General features: G+C 42.2%; 1 protein-coding gene and 1 pseudogene across 1 annotated transcript; both read right to left on the bottom strand.

The window, feature by feature from the left end:
- Positions 1–6,833: 6,833 nt before the first annotated feature.
- LOC128568014 (60S ribosomal protein L7-like) lies at positions 6,834–7,560 on the bottom strand (annotated as a pseudogene).
- Positions 7,561–10,419: 2,859 nt separating this feature from the next.
- MIS18A (MIS18 kinetochore protein A) lies at positions 10,420–23,656 on the bottom strand. Its single transcript, XM_053565679.1, has 5 exons — positions 23,289–23,656; positions 19,587–19,653; positions 16,024–16,146; positions 12,120–12,216; positions 10,420–11,244 (listed from the first exon to the last, which is right to left on the bottom strand). Exons 1-5 carry the CDS (start codon positions 23,617–23,619, stop codon positions 11,164–11,166), a joined length of 699 nt encoding a protein of 232 aa, XP_053421654.1. The 5' UTR covers positions 23,620–23,656; the 3' UTR covers positions 10,420–11,163.
- Positions 23,657–23,888: the final 232 nt, after the last annotated feature.

Here is a 23,888-nt window from a genome sequence, read left to right as displayed (position 1 = left end):
AAATCTGTTTCAGCAAATGGAACTCTGACATAAGATGTAATTGTCTGAATTTACTTTCAAGTTTTAGAAAATGTCTAATCTGAATAAACATGACTTCAGATAACTTGTTCCATAGCAAAATGACACTGTTCCTTAATCTTCCCAAAGGACCCCATGTATGAATAACAGGCTAGGGAGGATTCCCGGGAAGTCTCCTGTGAGGCAGACACTGTTAGAAGGTGATCAGAACTGTTCTTATTCTGGAAGTCTGACACCTCTGAGTTGGCAATTCCACACTGAGCCAGCAAACACAGCACTAAGGACTCAGAAAGCATTGGGAGAAGGAATTTGGTAATGAACCTGAGTCATAAGAACGTAGAAAATGTAATTAACTTCCCAGTGTAAAATGTGAGCGTCTTGGGGAAACTACGTGGAAGGGTAGGTGTAAACAATTCTAAAGATGACGACTGAATAACGGAGGTTGTTGGCAGTCTGGTGGGGCTGGGCTGGGGGAAGCCGTGACTGTTATTTTTCATTAAGGTGCTTGGTCACGACAGGGAGGAATAAACTCCAGGTTGGGATGAGGCAGCTCACCCAGCAGACAGGGGCTCAGGCAGACAGTTTGCTACCGCGGTTGTGAGCAGGCTGGACACCTTGACTATTTACGTGGTGAAATGCGCCCCCTTGTGGTCTGAGTCAGGAACAATCCAACGGCCTGAGCGTCACACTAACCTACTTTACAGGGTGTCAAATGATGGTGCTGAGAACCTGACTGTGGTGCTGCCCAAACGGATGGGCATCTGAAAGGACCGTTTCATTTGAGAAAGCTGGCAGGAGCGGTCCGCTGACCCAGCTGCCTCACACTTGAACGTGCGTGGGGCCACCGGGGTCTCGTTTCAGCAAGCCAGGTGAGGCCTGGGGGTCTGCATTGCTGAGGAGCCCTCCCTGAGGGTCGCCAGGGGCTTGAGAGAAGGCCCAGGCTGCTCCATGGGGACCTTCACCCTGGGGAGCACAGGCCCCTGGAGGGCATCCCAGCCTCGCTCATGCCCCCTGGGGGCTGCAATTCCTTCCCACACCCAAACACTGAGGAGCCTGGAAAACTTTTCTTTTGTGTCTCAAGCATGAGGGTGTCACTACCTTAGCTCTGAGGTCATTCTGTTCCCCCAAGAAACGGTGTCCTCTCAAGGAGAAAAAGCCCTCCTCCCTGACAGCATCCTAGACTACCTGGGACCTGCCTGTCAGAGGAAGCAGCCACTCGAGGTTGGCGTCCAGCTGCGCCGATGGATTCCAGCTAAGAAAAGCCCCAGGCTTTTTCATCCCTTTTGGGATCACCAAGATCATGGAGAGCAAGGGACGTTTCCAGTGCCACTTCCTTACATATCTCCTGGTCACCTGCACGCTGGAGTGGGGTTTCCCATGTCTATCTGGTGGCACCTCACGCACACCCAGTCAGCACCCGCTGATTCCAGCATCCAAATGCAGAGTCGCATTTGCGCCCCCACACCCCCAATTCCAACACTCATTGTATTTGGTTAGGGGAAAAAAGTGTTAATACAAAGTATTTTTAAGCTGGTGTGGGAGGAGAAAGATGGAATAAATATGACAGAATGATCTCGCACGGGTAATTACACATGCAAATGAGTTCAGTTTGGTAATTTTCTCTTGAATTCCTATTTACACGGTTAACAATTTATTCTAACGCTACCCCGCCACTGCATTTTCAGGTAGTTTTTACTCTTGTACGTCAATGCTGAAATGTTAAAAGCAATTTAGAACACTTTGCCATAACCACTCTTCTTTCAGAACTTTCCATTTATCATAACTGGTCTACAAAGTAAATAGTGGAAAAAAATTTCTCTCTTCACTTAACAAGTATTATGAATCGCCTCCAGGACGCAAGGTCCCCCAAGTTGGGTCTCTGGGAAAAGAAGAAACAATCCTAGTCTTATTACAGGAACAGTTCCCACAAAACTAGACTACAAAACGTAAATAATAAGGTCAGAACACCCTGAAGTGATTTAGGAATAGAGATAGGAGCAATCGATAGCCAGGAGTCTCTTCTGGCTGAGAAATCAGCAGGGGCTTCCTGGAGGGAGTGGCATTTAAGAAGGACCTTGACTATTTAGGGAAGGGACAAATGTGACTTCGTGGAGAACATTGGGAGCTGTCTGCTGGGAATTCAGAACCAGGAGGAGACAGCCTAGGGTGGTGGGAATCACAGACACAGGAATAATCACTGAACTTCGGGGGGAACCTGAGGATCCAAGAGAGTCATGGAGAGTGAGACGGGCTGAGGAGAGCCCAGGGAAGCGGGAGGGAGGTGCCAGCAGAACAGCAGCAAGGGAGGCAGGAGCCAGGGACACGCCGGACACCAGCCATGCCCAAGGGGGAGGGCACACTTACTTTGAAAAGTTTTAAACAGACACAAAAGTAGAGATAGAATGAACCATGCTCATTCGTTAAGAGTCAACAAAGATAAAGAGGTGGCCACACTATCCCTTTTGCCTGTAGTTACTTTACTGACATACTTAAAGCAAAGCCCAGGCCCCACAGCGCTTGGTCCCTGTCCTTAAGAAACACGAACAATTGAGAAGAAAATTTCAAAGGACAGGACGATTTTAAATTGTTGGAAATTTTAGGGATTTCAGCCAGACAGTCACACTTTGTAGGAACTCCATGGTGGCCTTCAAGAGAGGAGTCTCAGTAAAATGCCCAGAGATGACCAAAAGGCACAGCGGAAGTCATCAGTGGGTAGAGTTGGGGCAGTTATAAATAGGGGGGCAATTCACTGAGGTAGGGCCAAGGATCCTTCCTCAAGGAAGTCGAGAAGAAGAACTAGAGAGCAGACAGAGACTGAAGATGCAAGAAAATAGATATGAGAGGCAGTGACATTCATTCGTCCTGTGGAATATAAATAAGCAGGCATTCGGTGGATGCACGCCTTTGGGCACATGAGATGGATAAAAAATAAAAATCCCTGAGATGGATAAAATCCCCTGGATGCTCCAATGGGAGACAGATAATAAGCAAATGTGAAATATAATGCTTGATAGTAATAAGTTCAATAAAGCAAAGTATGACTCAAAGGGAGGTAGTGCAAGGGACGGCCAAGAGCCAAGGTGTATGAAGAGGGGAGGGCTTCAAACAGAGGCCAGCCAGCTCTGCTGGGGACAGGCTGGAGGATGTGGTGGCCAGACGATGGACAACACAGTGGCAGGAACTCATGCTGAATTAGTTTTGCTTTATAGCAAAAAAGGGAGAAGCTCATAATTTCTAAACCCTTCTAGACATGGAGACTTCTAACACTACATGCAGTGATACAAATTCCCTTTACATATTTTACCACTAAAACCCAACTGTTTTATCACAACTGCAGCTCAGAGTAGAGGCAGCAATGATAGAAGGAAAGCACTGGGTCCATTTATCAGCCAAGGGCACTTCAAGCCATTTATTCAACTTCTCAGACTCTGTTTCTGCACCTGTAAAATAGGAATAATTATTTCTATGTAAGAGAGTTTGTGAGAAAGTGATGAGATTATACACGCAGAGCTCCAAGCACAGTGCTAGGTACACACTAAATAATCATTGCATTCTATTTTAGAAGAGCAAAGCCATCCCAGGAAGCAGGGTTTTTGTTTGTTTGTTTGTTTGTTTGTTTGTTTGTTTGCTTGCAGTTTTGGCTGGGGCTGGGTTTGAACCCACCCCCTCTGGCATATGGGGCCCGTACCCTGCTCTGTTGAGCCACAGGTGCTGCCCCCAGGAAGCAGTTTCGACAGTGTGCAGCTGTCTGTATCAGAGAAAACCCTTAGAAGACTTCATAAGATTTATCCTTAAGCCTCGGCACCGTGGCTCACCCCTATAATCCTAGCACCTGAGAGGAACCGGGGGAGGATCTCTTGACAAGCTCAGGAGTTCAAGACCAGCCAGAGCAAGAGCCAGACACTTTTCTGTTTACTACAAACAGAAAAATTAGCCGGGTGCTGTGGTAGGTGCCTGTAGTCCCAGCCACTCAGGAGGCTGAGGCAGGAGGATTGCTTGAACCCAGAAGTTTGAAGTTGCTGTGAGCTAGGCTGAGGCCACAGCACTGAAGCCTGAAAGACAGAGAGACCTGGCCTCAAAAAACAAGAAAAAAGGATTTCTCTTCAAAATAGTTCCCTTTTTGTCATGGAAAGTTTTATGCAATTAAACACACGTCCTACTTTCTCAAAATTTCTATTTCCTCAAACCTTCGAAATTACAAGCCTACAGCTACTACTAACAGTAGACCATGGTTAAGGGAGACAGATGTGAAGGTGACAGAGTTGTGAGGAGAACCAAATTATCCCATAGCCTCACATCTGCGAAGTCAGCTCATGAATTCTCGTTTCCCTCCCTTAACTACCTCTCACTTCCTTTCAATGTGAATTACACGAATAAGGTTGAAGAGCCCTCAGGGTTCACCTTGGCCAACTCGGCCTTAAAATTATATAGAGGATATACATCTAAAAACCCTGGTCGGGATTGTTTAGGGAAAAAGTTAGAGTTCATTTAATTTTGTCTAGCTAACTAGCAGAGGTCAGTAGGCACCAATTGAATAAAATGAGTTCAGTTTGGTTCGGAGCCTGTAGCTCAAGTGGCTAGGGAGCCAGCCACATACACGGAAGCTGGCGGGTTCAAATCCAGCCCAGGCCTGCCAAACAACAATGACAACTGCAACCAAAGAAATGGCTGGGCGTGGCGGGCCCTGTGGGCACCTGTGGTCTCCGCTACTTGGGAGGCTGAGGCAGGAGAATTGCTTAAGCCCAGGAGCATGAGGTTGCTGTGAGCTGTGACACCACAGCGCTTTACCCAGGGCGACAGCTTGAGACTCTGTCTCAAAAAAAAAAAAATAAAAAAATAAAACGAGTCCAGCTCTAGTTGAAATCACATTTGGACGAATAAAACCTTGGGCCCCAGCACACCACTTCCTCAGATCACCCTGCCTTCAAGTTTAACACCAGGAGTAGACAAAAGTGAACATCCCAGAGAAACCACTGCAGTCACACCCTCATGATCAGCTGCCTAAATTATGAATTTGCCTACAGATAGAACTCAGCTCTCGCTAAAAAAAGTAATGATTAGCTCCCCAAACGTGTCCGGGTTAGATCAAAGAATGCGTTATGCTCCCTGAGTTCAAAAGTGATTAAAGCCAATAGTCCCTGCTTGTTCACAGGCAAGCAGCTGCCTAGTTATCATGTACAGGAAGAACAAAATAGATGCATATAACACCATTTTCATAATGTTTTGAACCTGCCACCTCCGGCATATGGGACCGGTGCCCTACTCCTTGAGCCACAGGCGCCGCCCGATTGTTTTAAGTCTTTTTTTTTTTTTTTTTTTTTGTGGTTTTTGGCCGGGGCTGGGTTTGAACCCGCCACCTCTGGCATATGGGACTGGCGCCCTACTCCTTGAGCCACAGGCGCCGCCCCGTTTTAAGTCTTTTATTGGGGGGTATTTTGCTTTTTCTAAGCCCTATGGTCTTAAGACACAGCGTTTCACTTTAGACTTATTAAATGAAAAGATGTTAGGACATGGTCTTGGGAGTGTTGGAAACCATTTTCTCTTTTCTTTTAAATTTTAACTCAAACATTATAGAAAGAGATTCAGAATACATAGGAGTGTGCTAGGAAGCCAGCTGGCACATGGGGCAGCCCTGACCTTGTTAGCCCTTGCTGATTTCTCTGGTATAAACACCCTCACCCTGCCCAATTGCAAGCTACCAATGGTTTAATGAACAGCTCGTAAAATTCTTGCTCTCCGAAGCTGGCTTCTGCGTACCATCAGAGTTAGACAAAGAGGTGACTGGTATGAGATTTATTTCATGCCCTTTTACCTAGTGAGTAAACTCAATTGTTAAACCACTAAAAAAAATGTAAATTTTAGGCTATGATCACATTTAAACAAGTTTTTAAATAATAGTGTCTCATCCAAGGTAGTCAACTCAGGTTGTACAAGAATATTTAATGATGCAGAAATACATTTAGGAAATACTCTAAGTGCAAACAGTGTACTTAGTATGATCCCCAATTTTCATGTAAAAGTGACTAGAAGAATATACACCAAAATGTGGATAGTAATCATCGATTACTATGAGATTGTGTGTAGGTTTTCTTTGTCCCTTTTTCTATTTTTCAAATTTCCCACAATATTTGTTATGCTGGTAACTAGAAAAAATCCAACAAACATTATATATTTTTAAAAGAAAAAAATACAGCATTTCATATTCTTTTATGTCCAAAGAATTTTATAGGTAGACTGGCTAGATTGAATCAGATCAACTCTATTTAAATAAGATAAAATCTTTCTTTTTTTGTTTTTGTTTGTTCTGTATGAGGCAAGGTCTCACTGTCACTATAGCTAGAGGGAAGTGCCATGATCACTGCAACCTCACACTCCTGGGCTCAGCAATCCTCCTGCCTCAGCCTCCCAACGCAGCTAGGACTATAGGCGTGAGCCACCACACCCAGCTAATTTTTCTATTTTTAGTAGCTATGGTGTCTGGCTCTTGCTTGGGCTGGTCTCCTACTCCTGTGCTCAAGCAATCCTCCCACCTTGGCCTCCCAGAGTGCTAGGATTACAGGCATGAGCCACTGCACCCGGCCTATTATTTAAATGCATGATGTTTTTACTGTTTTTTCTGAGCACTGCCCCTGACACCTTCCTTGAAAAACAGAGGAAAGCTTCACTCATGGCTCATGAAGTTCCTACTGAACAACTAGACCCAATTCTACAAAGGGTCACTCTCTTGGTCTTGCCCATTTTTTATTTATTTATTTTCTTGAAAGCAGTCACTGTTTATTAACTGACCAGATTACAAAACAATCAGGACAGATACCTTAGTTCATTCTAATAAGCCTATTGATTTGATCTTCCCTGTTACCAGCATCTCCCCCTTCTACAAAGTGGGTTGTCTTTTTCTTCATTCCACTCCACGGAGATGATAATTTGAAGGACCACAAGAAGTTATTTGCTTCTTTGAAGCATTTTCCAACAGTATAGGTCTCATGAATCAGATCCTCCATGCAGATGATGCCATATTTACCAAGAGATCACGCAATCAAACTGTTATCAGTCAATGCAATTCGTTTCTTATTGATGTTGCCATAACCACGCTTCAGCTCATTTACTAACTTCAGATTTGGGTACCCCTGTGCAATACATGGTTCTACAATCCTCAGCATGTTGATGGAAGCCTCTTTGAGCTTAACAAAAGTTCCACTGAAGATCTGGCGAAGGAGAAGAAGCTGCAACACCTTTTGGACCTTTGACTCACACCATTGATACCTCTGATGCTGATGACAAATGCCAATTTGGTTCTGCAGGTACATAGAAGTTGCCAGCTTTTCTTGCCATCCTAGCCATCCGAATCTCAGTTCTGTACATCTGCCTGTATTCTTTATGATGATGCTTAGCTTTTTCATAGATAAGCTTCCTCCTTGCCTTTCGAAGCATCTTTTGAGCACATTTCTTTCTCAGACGCTTGATCTTCAACTCTGCGAAATTCTTTCACTTTTTCTTAAGGGTTTCTGGCACACCAGGAACCTTCTTTTTCTTCTCTTCAACACCCTGGGCACTGTGGCAGGCGCCTGTAGTCCCAGCTACTTGGGAGGCTGAGACAAGAGGATTGCTTGAGCCCAAGAATTTGAGGTTGCTGTGAGCTATGATGCCACAGCACTCTATCCAGGGTCATAAAAAGCGAGACTGAAGAATAGATGAGATTCTCTCCTGAAGTTCTAAACCTTAGGAAGGAAAAGGCTTGCTTAAAAATGATATTGTTGCTCAGGCACAGCACCTGTGAACTGTTTCGGTGTTTTTGGACTTGGCACTCAGTTGAACTGCCGTGGGGAGAGCTTGAGCAGGAGTGCAGAGAACTTTGGGCATTGTCTAGGGCCCCAGACTGAGCTGCTGAGACAGACAGAGCTAATAGCATTCAGCTGTGGGCCGCAGGGAGCCATTGCGAGAGAACTCCCCTGGCAAGCTCTGCCCTCAGGGTCGCAGAGCCAGTCTTGCCCATTTTTAATGCTCCAAGCTCGACTAGAATCATGCAGGCAGGGCACACTCTGTCCAGGCATCAACGCCACACAAAGTGATGCTTGTGGAGAGAACTCTTCAGTTTGGTAATGAGGAACCAGACTGGAGAATTTGCTGAGAACAGAACCCATATTGTGGGATGAAAACTATGTACAATGTTCTGCACACACCTATTGAAAGGCCACATAACAGCTTCTGATATCAGTTTCCATAGCCTCTCCCTAAGGAACTAGGAAGTTCCTTTATGGGAATGGTTGAAGGAAAAATTTTCTGGGCAGATTCTGTCTGAAGCCTTTGTGGGTCTTGTGTGATCTGGTTTCCATCCCTGCTCCTGGACCGTCCTTCCTGCTCACAGACAGTGCATTCCCAGAGCTCATTCATCAGGAAGGACAGCACATCACGTTTTTCACTTTCAAGGGACAAAATAAGAACTTGTTGCCTCAAGTAGTAGGTACATAGGACAAGACGAAAAGCAAAAACAAACCAACCCCAGCATATGACAAGACCTCATGCAAAGCAAGAAAAGCCACCAGGTGTCAGGGAAACAGGCGGCCCCACATGGGACGGCCCCTCTCCTGTATCATCAGACAGCACAAAGAACAATGCAATCTCACCTAGACTCCTCTCAGTGGGTGGGCAGTTTCAAAGCCTTGGGGATCCCTCACTCACAGTGGTGACAAGGCCACCCCTCGGGGACAGCACAGGCAAAGGCTGAGGATGAGGACTTTCTTAGGAGATTCGGTGTTTCCCAGGGCCGTCAGGGGCTTCAGTGGAAGCCGTGTGATATGAACATTGCTGGTTTCTGTCTACAACCCAGGGGTGGTTACTTTTTTTTTTTTTTCCAGACAGATCTCACTATGTCACCCTCGGTAGAGTGTCATGGTGTCACAGCTTACAGCAACCTCAAACTCTTGGGCTTGAGTGATTCTCTTGCCTGAGCCTCCCAAGGCGCCCACCACAACGCCTATTTTTTTGTTATTGTTGTCATTGTTGTTTAGCAGCCCCAGTGCATGTGGCTGGCACCCTAACCACTGAGCTATGGGCACCGAGCTAGTTGATGTCTTCTGAAGTCCCCTAACCAGGAATACAAGTGCAGGGATGGAAAGGTAAGGTAATCAAGGGCCACTCTAAAGGTAGCCACCACAGCATCTGAGCTACACTTACCTACTGAATTCACAACTTAGTTAATAAGCATCGGAACTTACTTTTCATTGGTGAAATCGGTTTTAAAGATATGTTGATTGTACAAATATTGTGCTAATATGTAGTAGCATAGTAGGGCTCTCCTGCCCTACTATGAACAGTATAAGGAATCAGGGACCAAAGTGCCTATGGCTTTGGAATGGTACCAGAAGATGAGTGCTGGTGTACGCTTTAACCTGGGTAAGCAGTTAGCTAAATCTTATGGCTGAAAAGCTCTCCAATTTGTTCTGAATGAATTTTCCCATGAGATACCAGTAAGCAGCTGAGAGGATAGACACCTGAGATTTCCTCACACTTACCAAGGCAGGATGATGGTCTTGCTGCCAGTGGGTGCTGACCCTAGCTTTCACGGTAACATAGTCTACTTCTGTTCCAGCCCAGAAAGGAGTTGAAACACAGCGGACTGAGAATTCCCCCAAAGGGTGCTTTCACGACCACCTGGGGTCCGGAGGCAGAGAGGAAAATGGCACTCAGAATTCAACACTGCAGAGTTTTTGTGAAAAAGTTTGCTGAGACCCCGAGAGACGGACACCTTATCAGCCCATAACGAGGCAGATAGGTGCTGCCCTGATTAGAATTCTTAGGAGGGTTTTAAGATTTCAGGGTGGGCGGCGCCTGTGGCTCAGTCCGTAAGGCGCCAGCCCCATATACCGAGGGTGGCGGGTTCAAACCCGGCCCCGGCCAAACTGCAACCAAAAAATAGCCGGGCGTTGTGGCGGGCGCCTGTAGTCCCAGCTGCTCGGGAGGCTGAGGCAAGAGAATCGCTTAAGCCCAGGAGTTGGAGGTTGCTGTGAGCTGTGTGAGGCCACGGCACTCTACCGAGGGCCATAAAGTAAGACTCCGTCTCTACAAAAAAAAAAAAAAAAAAAGATTTCAGGGTGTGTGTTGACAGAATGAAGTGAAGAGTTAATAGTCTCAGGACTCAATCATGTGCGTGGTCTTTTGATTATGGAAAAAGGTCATCAGGTAACACGTGGATTTCATGGTACCAGGACTTTTTATTTATTTATTTATTTATTTATTTTTATTTTTGGCCGGAGCTGGGTCTGAACCCACCACCTCCAGTACATGGGGCCAGTGCCCTACTCCTTTGAGCCACAGGCACTGCCCGGTACCAGGATTTTAGAAATCAGTAAAATGCCACAATTTCAGTTGCAAAAATCAATCTTAAAAGCACTTTATCTTTATTCCATTCCTGATTATAAAAACAAACACACACATTATAAAAGTCTTGCATTATAGAAAACTGAAAGCCAAAAATTCCCTCAGAATCTCACCCTCAGAGATGACCTCTACACTATCTGGTAAGTATTCTCTCAGATTTTAAAAACATATAGTAGTAAATAAACAGGATAATGTGAAATCCTACTATAAATAAGTGCTATTCTGCATTTGTACAAGTTCTCAAAAAGTTCTGACGAATCATTTATCTGTTCAGTTTCTCCAAAGAGCTTTAGTTGTATTTAGTTGTCAGAGAAAATTCAGCCACACTGTGAGTAGAAAACCGTGTAAGATTTTATTGTTCATGTTAAATATTGTCCCAATTATTTTTTTTTTTTTTTTGGCCGGGGCTGGGCTTGAACCCGCCACCTCCGGCATATGGGACCGGCGCCCTACCCGTTGAGCCACAGGCGCCACCCATATATTGTCCCAATTATTAAAGGTGAATTAAAGTTTTAAAAGAATAGGAAATGAAGAATAATAAATTCAATACAAAGGAGAAAACAATTCAGAAAATTACCCCACTTTCTTATCAAAATAAAAACCCCTAAATTCTGATCCTATCAAGTACTATAATACGACTTTAAAATTGGAATTTGGGAAACAATCACCTCTTTATCATAAAATACAGCTGTAACAGTAATTCTACAATTGTCATTTAACATATAAGGGGAAGAAGGGCAGGGCAGGACGAGGGACACAGAGTGGAGTTTAGCTTTTAGAACTGATAAAGGACAATTTTGATTCAACCTCCCACAGCTTCACGTGTAATGCTTTCAAGACATCTTCCATCTGTTGAATTAAAAGAAATATATGAATATGATTAAAACTTACACATGGTTAGACCTGAGAATATACACTGTTAATGCGATTTTGAATGTCAGGCATCGCACATATTCAGTGTTTGTGTCACATAACTATTTCGAAGCCTGAACCAATTTTATTAAACAAAACCTAATTCAGTAGTTCTTAACCTATAACCAACCTATGGCTCCTTTACACACTCATCACCACCTTGCCTAGGCCCAGTTTGCCGTGAGAAGATGCTAACATTCAACAGTAAGTCTGTTTATGCACAGAACTGAATCAAATAAAATACCAAAGATGTATTTCTAGTTTAACAGTTTCAGAACATAGATGGTTTTGATTTTGGCATGCAATGTTTTCCTCATTATTTTCTTGATAAAGCTTTAGCTAAATTTATAGTTTAGGTCCCCTCAAAATCAACTTTATTGACAACTGAAATAAAATAAGCACTCTCTTACTGTGAAAACGCTAAGATCAAAACAGATGACATTATAACAATTATTATGGCTAGGCGCCCGTAGCACAGTGGTTACAGCGCCAGCCACATGCACCAAGGGTGGCAGGTTTGAACCCAGCCCGGTCCAACTAAACAACAACGACAACTGCAACAAAAAAACAGCCAGGCATTGTGGCAGGTGCCTGTAGTCTCAGCTACTTGGGAGGCGGAGGCAAAAGAATCGCTTAAGCCCAAGAGTTTGAGGTTGCTGTGACCTGAGATGCCATGTTACTCTACCAAGGGCAACATACTGAGACTATCTTAAAAAAAAAAAAAAAAAAAGAATTATTGTTTGTGGAGGACCCCTGGTTCACTGGCAAGAAGTCGTTCATACAAAGACATAAAAGGTACAGAATAAAATTACCTGTTTTAAAGACTTTTCTATTTCAACTCTGCTTTCAAGATTAAAAAGCTCCTTATCTTCTGACACAATTTGCTTTTCAGAGGACCCTAAAGTGTAACTAAAATACAGTACAAAGTTAAAATATGAACCGAACGTGGTATCTCAGCCACTCAGGAGGCAATGGCAGGAAGACTGCTAGAACCCAGGGGGTTAAGGCCAGCCAAGGCAACGTAGTGACATACCCATCTCCAACAAATATAAAGTATGAAAAGAAAATATTAAATTTATGTCAATTAATAATATTAAAACTCTAAGTATGTTACATTATAGGTTAGTAAGAAGTAAACAAATAAAACCCCTATTCTTGTTAACAGCAACCTGCTTAGGAAACAGTACAAATACTATAAAAATCATGTCTTCCTCCCTAACAGCTCTGTCTAAATATTTCTACATATTACATAATCTTTAAGTATTTCATTATTGGAATAAACTTGTTCCTTAGTAAGCTAGGTGTCAAAACATTTTCATTCACAGTTCAAAATTCTAAGGTCAAGTTTAAAGATCTTACAGAAGCCATGACCCTGAAGAAGTCATTGCTATCTTGCTCTATATAACCTTCTGGAAATCTGTGTTCAAATTTGACTTTTTTTTCCCTTAAGACAGAGTCTCACTCTGTCCCCCAGGCTAGAATGCCATGGCATCTCCACACACCTCAAACTCCTGGGTTTAAGCAATCCTCCTGCCTCAGCCTCCCAAGTCGCTGGGACTACAGGTGCATAAAACCCGACCCCCATACACAATGCCCATCTAGTTTTTCTATTGTTTAGTGGAGATAGGGTCTCAGTCTTGCTCAAGTTGGTCTCAAACTCCTGAGCTGAAGGGATCCTCCAGCCTCAGCCTCCAAGAGTGCTAGGATTACACACATGAACCACTGCACCCAGACCGTATGTCACTTCTTTTGTTGAATAAGAACAATCTTCCTTTGGAAACTCTACTGATTGTATTCCTAAAAAATAGCATGCTAGGCAAACTTGCAGAAGGCAATAGATATCCTATTTAGAAAAAAAGAGAGAAAGAGAGATGAGGGGGAAAAATTAAATGGCATTGAGTAATTCATAAAACTGTAAATGAAGATTACAGAAGGCATACACTTTTAAAACAAAACCAGATTTCCTGGCATTAAAATCCTGCTCCAAGAGGTAGCTTCTACCCTAAATTCAACTTTTCAGAGAAAAATAGCTTCAATACTATGACCCTTGGGCAAAAACCTTTCGTAAGTTTTCTTTTATATGAATAATATCACTTTTAAAAGTTTTATCTTAACCAACTCTACTGGTTAAGATTTCATGTTGTTTATAGTTATCTTCTCTCATTTAATTTCCACAAACTTTGGTAAAACCCTCACAGAGACTAACAGAGGTTTGAACCTGGGTCTTCTATGCATATATTAAGACCAAAATAGAACATCTCTCCAGACAGACCTACACGCTTTATAACAAGGAGTGGTACTTGTTATATTATCCTTTCATGTAAAGATTATAAAAAGTTTATAAAGTTTTGATCTAGGCCAGATGCAGTGGCTCACACCCGTAATTCTAGCACTTTGAGAGGCCAAGGCAGGATCACTGCTTTAATCAGGAATTTGAGACCAGCCCGAGCAAGAGTGAGACCCCATCTCTACAAAACACAGGAACAATTAGCTGATTGTGATGTCACATGTCTACAGTATCAGCTACTTGGGAGGCTGAGGCAGGAGGATCACTTGAACCCAAGAGTGTGAGGTTGCTGTGAACTATGATCACACCACGGCACTCTACCTACCTGGACTGGCAGAGCAAAACTCTGTCTCAAAAAAAAATTTTTTTCTTTTTAATCTAAATTTGTCTAGTTTCCAAAAAGGGGGCAGAACTACAGTTATCAAGGAACAATTAGATCAACAAATAATTAGAATAATAAAAAGTAGAACAGTGTTCTAAATTTTTTAAAGAGAAAAATCAAAGCTATTCAACAGGAGTGACAAAACAGTTTACATAATGAAGTCTGGGCATTTTCTTTCCCTCTTAAATTGTCCTTCTTTCCTGATACATAAGGTTTTTTAGGCATGCCTGAAGTGCTGAGGGTTGTATCTTTTCCAGGATGAGTGAAAATTCACTTAGGTCATTTTTTGTTTTCTTTAAAAACACAATGAACTGGAAAATCATTAAGCTATCTAGGGCTGGGTGCAAAGGCTCATGTGTGTAATCACAGAACTTTAGGAGGCCAAGGCAGGAGGATGGATTAGGGCCTGGAGTTCAGAGACCAGCCTTGGCAATGTAGAGAGACCCTATCCCTACAAAAATGTTTTTAATTGGCCAGGTGTGGTGGTGCACGCTTATGATCCTACCTACTTAGAAAGCTGAGGCAAGAGGATTGCTTGCACTTAGGAGTTTGAGGCTGCAGTGAGCTGCAATCATGCCAGGCCATGGTACTCCAGCCCAGGCAACAGAGCAAGAGTCTGTCTCAAAAATAAAAGATGTCTGAAATGTTTTAACTGATGTCTATCATCAGCCCATAATTCAGTTTCCTAATACTTTTTAGAAATCTTAGAGAATAAAGAGTTTTTCCTTGCATTTTTCAAAAAAAGCAGACAGTTCTTTACTACAGGAAATAGTTGTATTTCTACTTTTCCAGAACACCAAAAGGACTTTGTTCCTAACCATTTTGAAATTTCCATTCCTTTTTTTTTTTTTTAACAGCAGAGATTTATTAAGAGCATCTGTAAGTAGATGGGCTGCCACTGAAAATGGAAAATGAAGACAGCCTGAAATTTCTATTTCTTCATGATATTGTAAGAGGCTAAAAGCTGGGAGAAGAAAAATAGACAATATATATTGATCTATCCCATTGCTTTAAAATAATTGTTTTAAACCACATTTAATTTAAAAAAATAATTGAACATATTTTTACTCCAAAAAATTTTGTGTTTTCTCCTACAATTTAGAATGTCTGACTTTTCTAATACCACATAAATCAGGTTAAGGCAAAAAAAAAAAAGAAAAATCACTAGTTTTACTGTTAGGATGTCCTAAAGTTTGCCTTATATACATGCATACATACACAGGAAAAGTGGGAAATTATAGCTAAATGTACCTTTGTTTACAAAATATTCATTACAGGCCAAGCGCAGTGGCTCACACCTATAATCCTAGTACTCTGGGAGGCAGAGGCAGGTAGACTGGCAGAGCTCAGGAGTTGGAGATCAGCCTGAGCAAAAGCAAAACCCATCTCTAAAAAAACAGCCAAACCAGGCAGCGCCTGTGGCTCAGCAAGTAGGGAACTGGCCTCATAGACAGAGGGTGGAGGGTTCAAATCCAGCCCAGGCCAAACAGCAACAAAAAAATAGCCGGGCTATTGTGGTGGGCGCCTGTAGTCCCAGCTACTCGGGAGGCTGAGGCAAGAGAATCGCCTAAGCCGGGGAGTTGGAGGTTGCTTTGAGCTGTGTGACACCACGGCACTCTACCAAGGGCGATAAAGTGATACTCTGTCTCTACCAAAAAAAAAAAAAAAAAAAAATAGCCAAACCTTGTGGGGGCACCTATACTCATAGCTAGCAGGGAGGCTGAGGCAAGAGAATTGCTTTGACCCCCAGAGTTTGAGGTCACTGTGAGCTATGACTCTATGGCACTCTACAGAGGGCAACAAAATAACACTCTGTCTCAAAAAACAAAAACAAAATATTCATTACAAAAGTCTACAAAATATTACTCTATGTTGATAAATAAAAAGCACATTTAAAATACAAAACTGGCAACCTTTGGGATATCCTGTATTTTTAACCAGTGTTGATTTAGTTCTGATGCTCTCGTATCAATTCATGCCAATTTCTATGCAAACTTCAAGTTCAGAGACATCAGTTGTTGGGTAATCATTTATATCTCAAACTCACCTTTCAATGGCTTCAACACTGAGGCAAAACAAGTCCCTCTTACAGTCAAGATCCCTGGGAGTGCATCTATATACGTAGCCAAGATTTAGTGAGCACCCTGTACAGTACAAAGTCTCAAGAATGCTGCAATAAAGAAATGAGGAAAGAAAGCAGCAACTCGTTAAAGCAAAAATGCCACTGTTAAAATCCACAAACACTTAAGTTTCTAAAGCATGTTATTCTGACCATACTGAGTTGTGTATATAAGATAGGAAAAAAGGAGGGTAAGATATTTACAAGACAAATGTAAGGACAGTCATCTCCAGGTCACAAGGCATTAAGCCTAAATGACAAGAGACATCTAAGAGAGTGACAACAAGAAAGGATATTAAGGTAGTGTTGGTCTTGACCATAAGCACCCCAATTTGACCTTAAGGAAAATTATCTAAAATTCAGAAATAAGACAAAAAGATTCTATTATATATGTCCTTTAAATGTCATGTGGTTCAAAGAGCCCACCAAAGGTCATTAACATTCTACAGCAGAGAGGCAATTTTTTTTTGCAATTAAAGGTAACAAACCAGAAAATAGATATTTTAGGTTTGCAGACCCCACGCCTATTCATGTCTTCTTTAAATCTGGTTTAGAATCCACTGTCTCCCCCAAGCCTTGTTGAATGGACCCATTCAAATTTATCATTCTATTAATATACTAAAATTATCGTTTCAACACATAGCAAATTGATAACAACTGGAGACTTAAATCTAGTAGTGATCACAGTACTGAAACACACACAAAAGGTTACTGCAAAAGTACCATATTTTGCCATATATGATGGGCTCTCAAGTTTTTGACCCAAACTTTAGGGAAAAAAATCTTCACTTTAACTTTTTAATTCTGATTTTTATGTTTACATTTAGGTATTTGTATTTTGTATTGTAGAGGAATTTTGTAAAAATATCCCCTAGACTGCTAGCTGCTACCTAAATAAAGTGTATGAAGAGAAATACAAAGCTTTTAGTTTTACATTCAACAAAACCCATATCCATATTCCAGTGTATTATTTTACATATGAATTATATTATTATTGCTTTCGAGAGTTATCCTTTCAACTCATAAACATAAATAAAAGAATTAAAAACATTTTTATAGATACAGAATTTGTCTTACTCGTGTATAATGTATGTGCATTCCTAATTTTTCCCTCAAAAATTTGGCCAAAAGTGTGTATTATACATGGCAAAATATAGTAATATATCGCTGATTATATGTATACTAAGTTTCTGTGTGTTTTTATAAACTTCCATAAACTTGTTTTTGTTTTTTTGCAAATGATTTTTATTTTATTTTATTTTATATTGTTGGGGATTCATTGAGGGTACAAAGAACCAGGTTACATTGATTCATTCATTAGGTAAAGTCCCTCTTATAATTGTGTCCCACCCCCCAAAAAGTTCCATAAACTTTTACGTAAGAAATATAAAAGCCATCTTGGTTACAAAAATCCATCTATACTACACAAACCTCAATCATTATTAGGCTACATCACACAATTACCAAGATTGTGAACTAAAGTCTAATATAAATGTTATCACCCAAGAAAAGATACTTAAGAGAAACCTGAGGCTTGAATTCCCCAAATACAGTCATCAATGGATAAGATGGTTTTATCCTGAATTACCAAAATCATTCGGCAGATGCCAAGAGCCTTAGAAGCTCCTGTGTCAGGGACTTGGGATTAAGACCAAATATAACAAAAGACACTCTTATCAACTGTTATTCAAAAAATTAAAAGGGGCTGGGCATGGTGGCTCCTACCTGTAATCCCAGCACTCTGGGAGGCCAAGGTAGAAGGATCCCTTGAGGTCAGGAGTTAGAGACCTAAGCAAAGTGAGACCCCACAGCTACTAAAAATAGAAAAACTAGCCAGGCCTGGTAGCATTCGCCTATAGTCCCAGCTATTCCAGAGGCTGAGCAAGAGTATACATTGAGCCCAGGAGTCTGAGGTTGCTGTGAGCTAGGGTGAGGCTATGGTACTCTGTCACTCTGGGTGACAGAGAAAGAGACTCTGTTTCATAAGGAAAAGAAATTTTAAAAGATTTTAGAGGCTGGGTGCAATGGCTCACGCCTATAATCCTAGCACTCTGGTGGGCCAAGACTGGTGGATTGCTTTAGTTCAGGAGTTCAAGACCAACCTGAGCAAGCATGAGACCCTGTCTCTAAAAAAAATAGCCAGGCATTGTGTCAGGTATCTATAGTCCCAGCTACTTGGGAGGCTGAGGCAAGAGGATCACTGGAGCCCAAGAGTTTGAGGTTGCTGTGAGCTATGATGCCACAGCACTCTGTCTCAAAAAAAAAAAAAAAAAAAGGATTTTAGGAGTTACTATGTATTAAATGTTTGTATCCCCTCCCCTAAATTCACATGTTGAATCCTAGCCCCCAAATGTGATGATATTAGTAGGTGGGGGTCTTCGGGAAATGATTTAGTCATGAGGGCATAGAGTAACTTTGAAACTGAAATGCACTTTATTTGAATAAAACACTCTTACACTCCTAAAAATGAAAACCAGTATTTTTTTTTTTACAAGAACAGCATCTTATAAAAAAAAAAAAAAAAAAACCCAAAACAGTATTTTGAATATGCATTAAAGTATATTTGTAATTATAATTCTGGCTTGTTTGAATAACCCAGTTATTTCATATACGTCAGTTAAGATACATTTCCTGTTTGGGCTACAATTATATAAAGCAGAGTCCCTGAGATACCACCTGCAGCACGTGGTGACAGAAATGGCCAGACGCCCCCAACCCCTGAAGTGGCCACACAAGGCCTAGGATGCTGGAGCTCCTGTGTCTTTTGCTTTTGACCACAAGAGCCTTGTCTGTGTGTATTATGTTACATCAGCATTTTATGTGTGCCATGACATGAAAAAAGTGGGTAGCACTGGTTTTAAGGCTGAGGTCCACAACTCCTGGGCCAAAGATCATTACTAGTTGTGGCCTGCTAGGAATAAGCAGAACTTCATCTGCATTTGCAGCCACTTCCCATTGCTGTCATTACAGCCTGAGCCCCACCTGCTGTCGGATCAGGGGTGATTAGATTCTCATAGGAGGGTAAACTACTGTAAACTATGCATACACATGTCAGGGATCTAGGTTGTGGTCTCCTTATGAAAATCGAATGTGTTCCCCCACCCTATGGAAAAATCATCTTCCCTGAAACCAGTTCCTGGTGCCAAAAAGATTGGGGACCACCAATCTTAGGTATCATTTGACTTTGAGATTTTATGACACCGATATTTTCTTTTTCTACTCCTATTTTCTATTTTCTTCAGCACCAAGCCCCAAGACCCAAAAAGGGAATATCAGAATATGCTTTTAGAAACCTAGAAACACTAATATTTCAGTACCTAAAAGCAACCACAATCACTCAAGAATTGATATATGTGAATGACAGACTTTATACTGATTACCACGAAAACAGTTTTATCCCAAGTAATCTTACTGGTAATGATCTTTTAAGGATTTTACTTGAAAAATAAAGATTCTCCCTAATGTATATATTCACATAAAGCCTTACTCACCAACCATTTTCCTTTTCACGTTTAGATAGCTTCTGTTCCTTATCCACAGAAACATTACGGGAAACAGCTAGAAAAAGAGAAAGTAAAAATAATTTATTAATGTAGTTTGCTAATATGCGTGCAGACATTTAAAGAATTTCTAATCCACCTTTTATTTTAAAATTCAGAGGAGCAGAAAAAACAAGAGCACAAAGCTACACACACATACACACAAAGGTGGTTCAAAACTAAAGGTTGTGGGGTCTTCTGGAAAAAGATGGCAGAATAAGAGTTATTCCTTTCCCTGAAAAACCACTGATATTAACAAAATGAATAAAATCAGAGGAGAAAAATTAAATCAATAGTGAAACTTGGGGCTCGGCACCCGTAGCACAGTGGTTATGGTGCTGGCCTCATGCACCAAGGCTGGCGGTTGATCAAACCCAACCCAGGCCTGCTAAACAAAAAAGACAACTGCAACAAAATATAGCCCAGAGTTGTGATGGGTGTCTATAGTCCCAGCTACTTGGGAGGCTGAAGCAAGAGAATCACTTAAGCCCAAGAGTTTGAGGTTGCTGTGAGCTATGAAGCCACAGCACTCTAGTGAGGGTGACATAGTGAGACTCTGTCTCAAAAAGAAAAAAAAAATAGTGAAACTTGGAACCTATCAGAACCTCATTCATAAGCTGCAAAGATTATCTGCCAGATAGTGAAATTGGGAACAAAACCATGGAAGATGTCAAAAGCCAATGAATACGTTATCTCCAGATCTTAAGAGCCCATTTCTCTAAAAGTAATTCAGAGGGTCCTCAGAATCCCACCCAAGCATCTTTTACTTGGACCATGACTTGGACAGAAGCAGCAGAACTGGGATGCTATCAATTCTTCATCTGTTCATCTTGCTCCCCGATATCCACGCCACGGACTTGTCCTGTCAATTCTATGTCACAAACCTCATTCCAGCCCCCAAACCACAGCACCACGTCCTACCTAGACTACGGTACTAGCTCCTCACTCACCTCCCCACTTCCACAATTGTTCCTCCTTCAATGTTTTCTCCCAAGACTATCACTCCCCTGCTTATACTAGAAGAGATCACTATTCTTTAGAATAGGCTACAAAGGCCCGGAATTTCCAGCCCCTTTCCTTTCCTCCCAAGTCTTATCTTTATTCTATCCTTTAACCACACTAGCCTCAAGGCATTTGCACCAGCTGCTCTGTGCCTGGAAAAAGCAAAGAGCATGGCCCAAGAATTACATGTGCAGCCAAGCTGGTGTACATGTTCAAAAACAACAAGAAAACATTTTTAAGCACTCAAACTTGTTTTCTTGGGGATAGAGGGAAGGAACCATTCAGGATCGGGAAAGCTATTTAAGAGGCTTTCTTATATTAATAAGAGTACTGAAATCAGGAAATGAATTCACAGAAACATTATATTAAAGGCCATGTTATGGCTACAAAACAGAATGTAAATGTTATAAACCTTGACAAAGTAAAAATAATTAAACTAACTCAAATTGGGTAAGGAGGGAATGAAAAAAAATCCAAGAGGTCTTTTTCTTTGCAGCGAGTGTGGGGAGTGGGGTGTTAAATCGTTAAGTCAGATTATCTAAAGCAAACAAATCAAGATATTTATAGTTTTTAATATTTAAAAACTGATATAAAACATAACAGAATAGTATTTCCATATGTAAAGCAAAACAAAGAAAAGAGCCCACAGGGCAAAACATAGAAAAGCTATAAAAACAGACTACAAATAAAATGAAAGACATAATACCAAAAATGCCATGTCTTAAAAAGCTATAAACAAAGTAAACTCATTCACTTAAAGAAAGAACTTCTAATGCATCAACAATCTCACCCAAACATATGCTGTTCTCATGGTGGCAACGTGGGAAAGAACCCAGGCCTCTATCAACAGGCACAGACTGGGCAGATCAACAGCTCCCCCATTAGAGAAATCACGTAAGTGGCACTTGCTAAATCACACGACACACTAATTCATTTAATTCTCACAAATATTCCAAGTGAATGTTATCCCCATTTAACAGAGGAAAAAACTGAGGCACACAGAGCTTACCAAAGGATTCACAGCTAGTTAAGTGGCAATCTCACCAAGGATTTACCAAGAAAGCTGCCACAAAAGTAAAGTATACCTACATACACTAAATCTGGCAAACATTCCATACGTGTAGAATAAAAAAAGCTTCCTTAACAGTATGCACAATATAATCTCAAGTGTGTTTTTTAATATTTACATGTTTAAATACGTCCATATGTGCATGGAACACGTCTGTAACTAGGTAATAAGGCATGCACAATTCTGGGACTATGGCAGTGTGTGGGTCAAGGGATAAGTCCTTTCTACTTCTATGCTCCTCCTCTGGGTTTGATTTTAATAGGTGCAAAGGGTTAATGCCGATGCATCACTACGGGAAATGTATGTTTCTGTTTAACTACTGTAACAGGATTTAGCAATAACAGTTCATGAACTGATATATGCTCGTGGAAAACAGTGGGTCCCAGAAAGTTCCCACTTCACTGGTGGACACTTTGTGTGCCACTTCATTCCCAATATTACAGTAAGGAAAACATTCCACAAATATCAGTAAGCTGGTGAATTTCTGCATCAAAATATTTACAGAATTCAAACAAAGCAAAAACTTCTTTAAAAACCACAATCCAAAAGCAGCCATTATTACACCAATTCAGAAGAATATATGAGAAACACTTTACTCCTAAATATAACAGCAAGAACAACAAAAGGAGCGAACGGTGAGAAAACATGGAGGTAACTTGTAGAACTAGGATTAAAAGCCAGAACTCCGGTCTTCTTAACTCTTTCACTGCCTCTCCAGTTTTGATGGGGCTGTTGGTGCTTTTATTGCAAATTACTGTCAATTCTATGGTTGTTAACACTTCAGACTGTTAAAAGTATCTGCTGTTACCACCAGCAAGACTTGAAAAATCAATCTTGACATCCCTCTGCAGGAAGCAGGCAGATGGAAAGCTTAATTTCTTAAATAAACCACTAATGACGTAACTCGAATATTTAACAGCCTGCTAATTTCTGTAGAAATTAATAGTACTGGCTACAACCCAAATGCTTACAATCTAGTTGGCCGTTTGTTCCTTTTGTGTGATTCTTTTACGGCCTTAAAAAAAAATATATTGTCGGCTCCGTGCCAGTAGCACAGGGGTTACGGCGCCAGCCACACACACCGAGGCTGGCAGGTTCGAATCCGGCCCGGGCCAGCTAAACAATGACAACTGCAACAAAAAATAGATAGCCGGGCGTTGTGGTGGATGCCTGTAGTCCCAGCTACTGGGGAGGCTGAGGTAAGAGAATCGTTTAAGCCCAAGAGCTGGAGGCTGCTGTGAGCTGTGACGCCGCGGCACTCTACGAAGAGTGACATAGTGAGACTCCCCCCCAAAAAAATTATTGTCATTTGTTTCTTAGTAATGCTCACAAATGATGATGCGAATTCAACTGTTGCTCTTCTGGGATAGGGACTCCAGCAAAGGACGCGTCACCCCAAGTACAGGGGTGACCCTCTTCTTCCTTGTTTACTGAGACAATTCACACTTTCAGATTTTTCTGCTTTTAAAGTCTCTGGGCAGCCCCAAGGAGCCCTCCCTTTCTAGGGCCGCCTTGTTGCACACACCAAGAAAGAAAGTGGCCCCAACCTGCGGCCTCCCACCCCTTTCCCGGCCCGAACTGACAGCGCAGCAAGATGCAGTTGGTGTCCTCCTGGTTGGTCACCCAGCTCAACGAGTCGCCCAGCGGCCGCCGGCAGCCGGCGCACAGGAACACCAGCGGCCTCTCCTCCGCCACCGTTGCCTCCTCCAGCCGCGCCTTCTCCGTGTCGCCCACCGACGCGTCCCCGCTTGTCGAGCTCCACATGCTCTCCCACTTCTGCAGCAGCTGTTGGCGACTCGAGTCTTCGGAGAGCCGCTTGCCCAACAGCAACGAGTCGCTCCGCTTGCCCTTGTTGCAGCACATACAACTGGTAGATGAACCTCTGCAACAGTTAGACGATCGAGCAACCGCCATTGCTTACAAATCGCCCGCGCCCCAGAGCGCCAAAGGACGAAACGCCTCTGCGCATGCGCGGGGCGGGGCGCAGAGGCGGAGAAGGAGGCAAGACCAGGGCGAGGCGAGCCTGCGGAGGCCCCTAATGCGCATGCTCGCAATCGGACCCCCCCCCCCCCGCCCGCCGCGCCTGGTGATCACTGCGCCTGCGTCAGATTCTCCTCCCTATGGAAATTGAAGGTGCTGAGCACGCTCACTGGGTGGGTTTAAGGAGGTTGTTCGGCTCCTTT

The sequence above is a fragment of the Nycticebus coucang genome, chromosome 16, assembly GCF_027406575.1.
Source record: "Nycticebus coucang isolate mNycCou1 chromosome 16, mNycCou1.pri, whole genome shotgun sequence".
NCBI classification, from domain to species: domain Eukaryota; kingdom Metazoa; phylum Chordata; class Mammalia; order Primates; family Lorisidae; genus Nycticebus; species Nycticebus coucang.
This window is presented reverse-complemented; position numbering and strand designations above follow the sequence as displayed.

Bases quoted from the DNA above. Each gene is read 5' to 3' on its own strand.
- MIS18A (XM_053565679.1), bottom strand. From the start codon at position 23,619: ATGGCGGTTGCTCGATCGTCTAACTGTTGCAGAGGTTCATCTACCAGT. The intron at 16,147-19,586 runs GTGAGTAAGGCT...TCTTTATTGCAG, and splicing joins CGTGAAAAGGAAAATGGTTG to CATTCTTGAGACTTTGTACT. The intron at 12,217-16,023 runs GTGAGTTTGAGA...ACTGTATTTTAG, and splicing joins AGTGTTGAAGCCATTGAAAG to TTACACTTTAGGGTCCTCTG.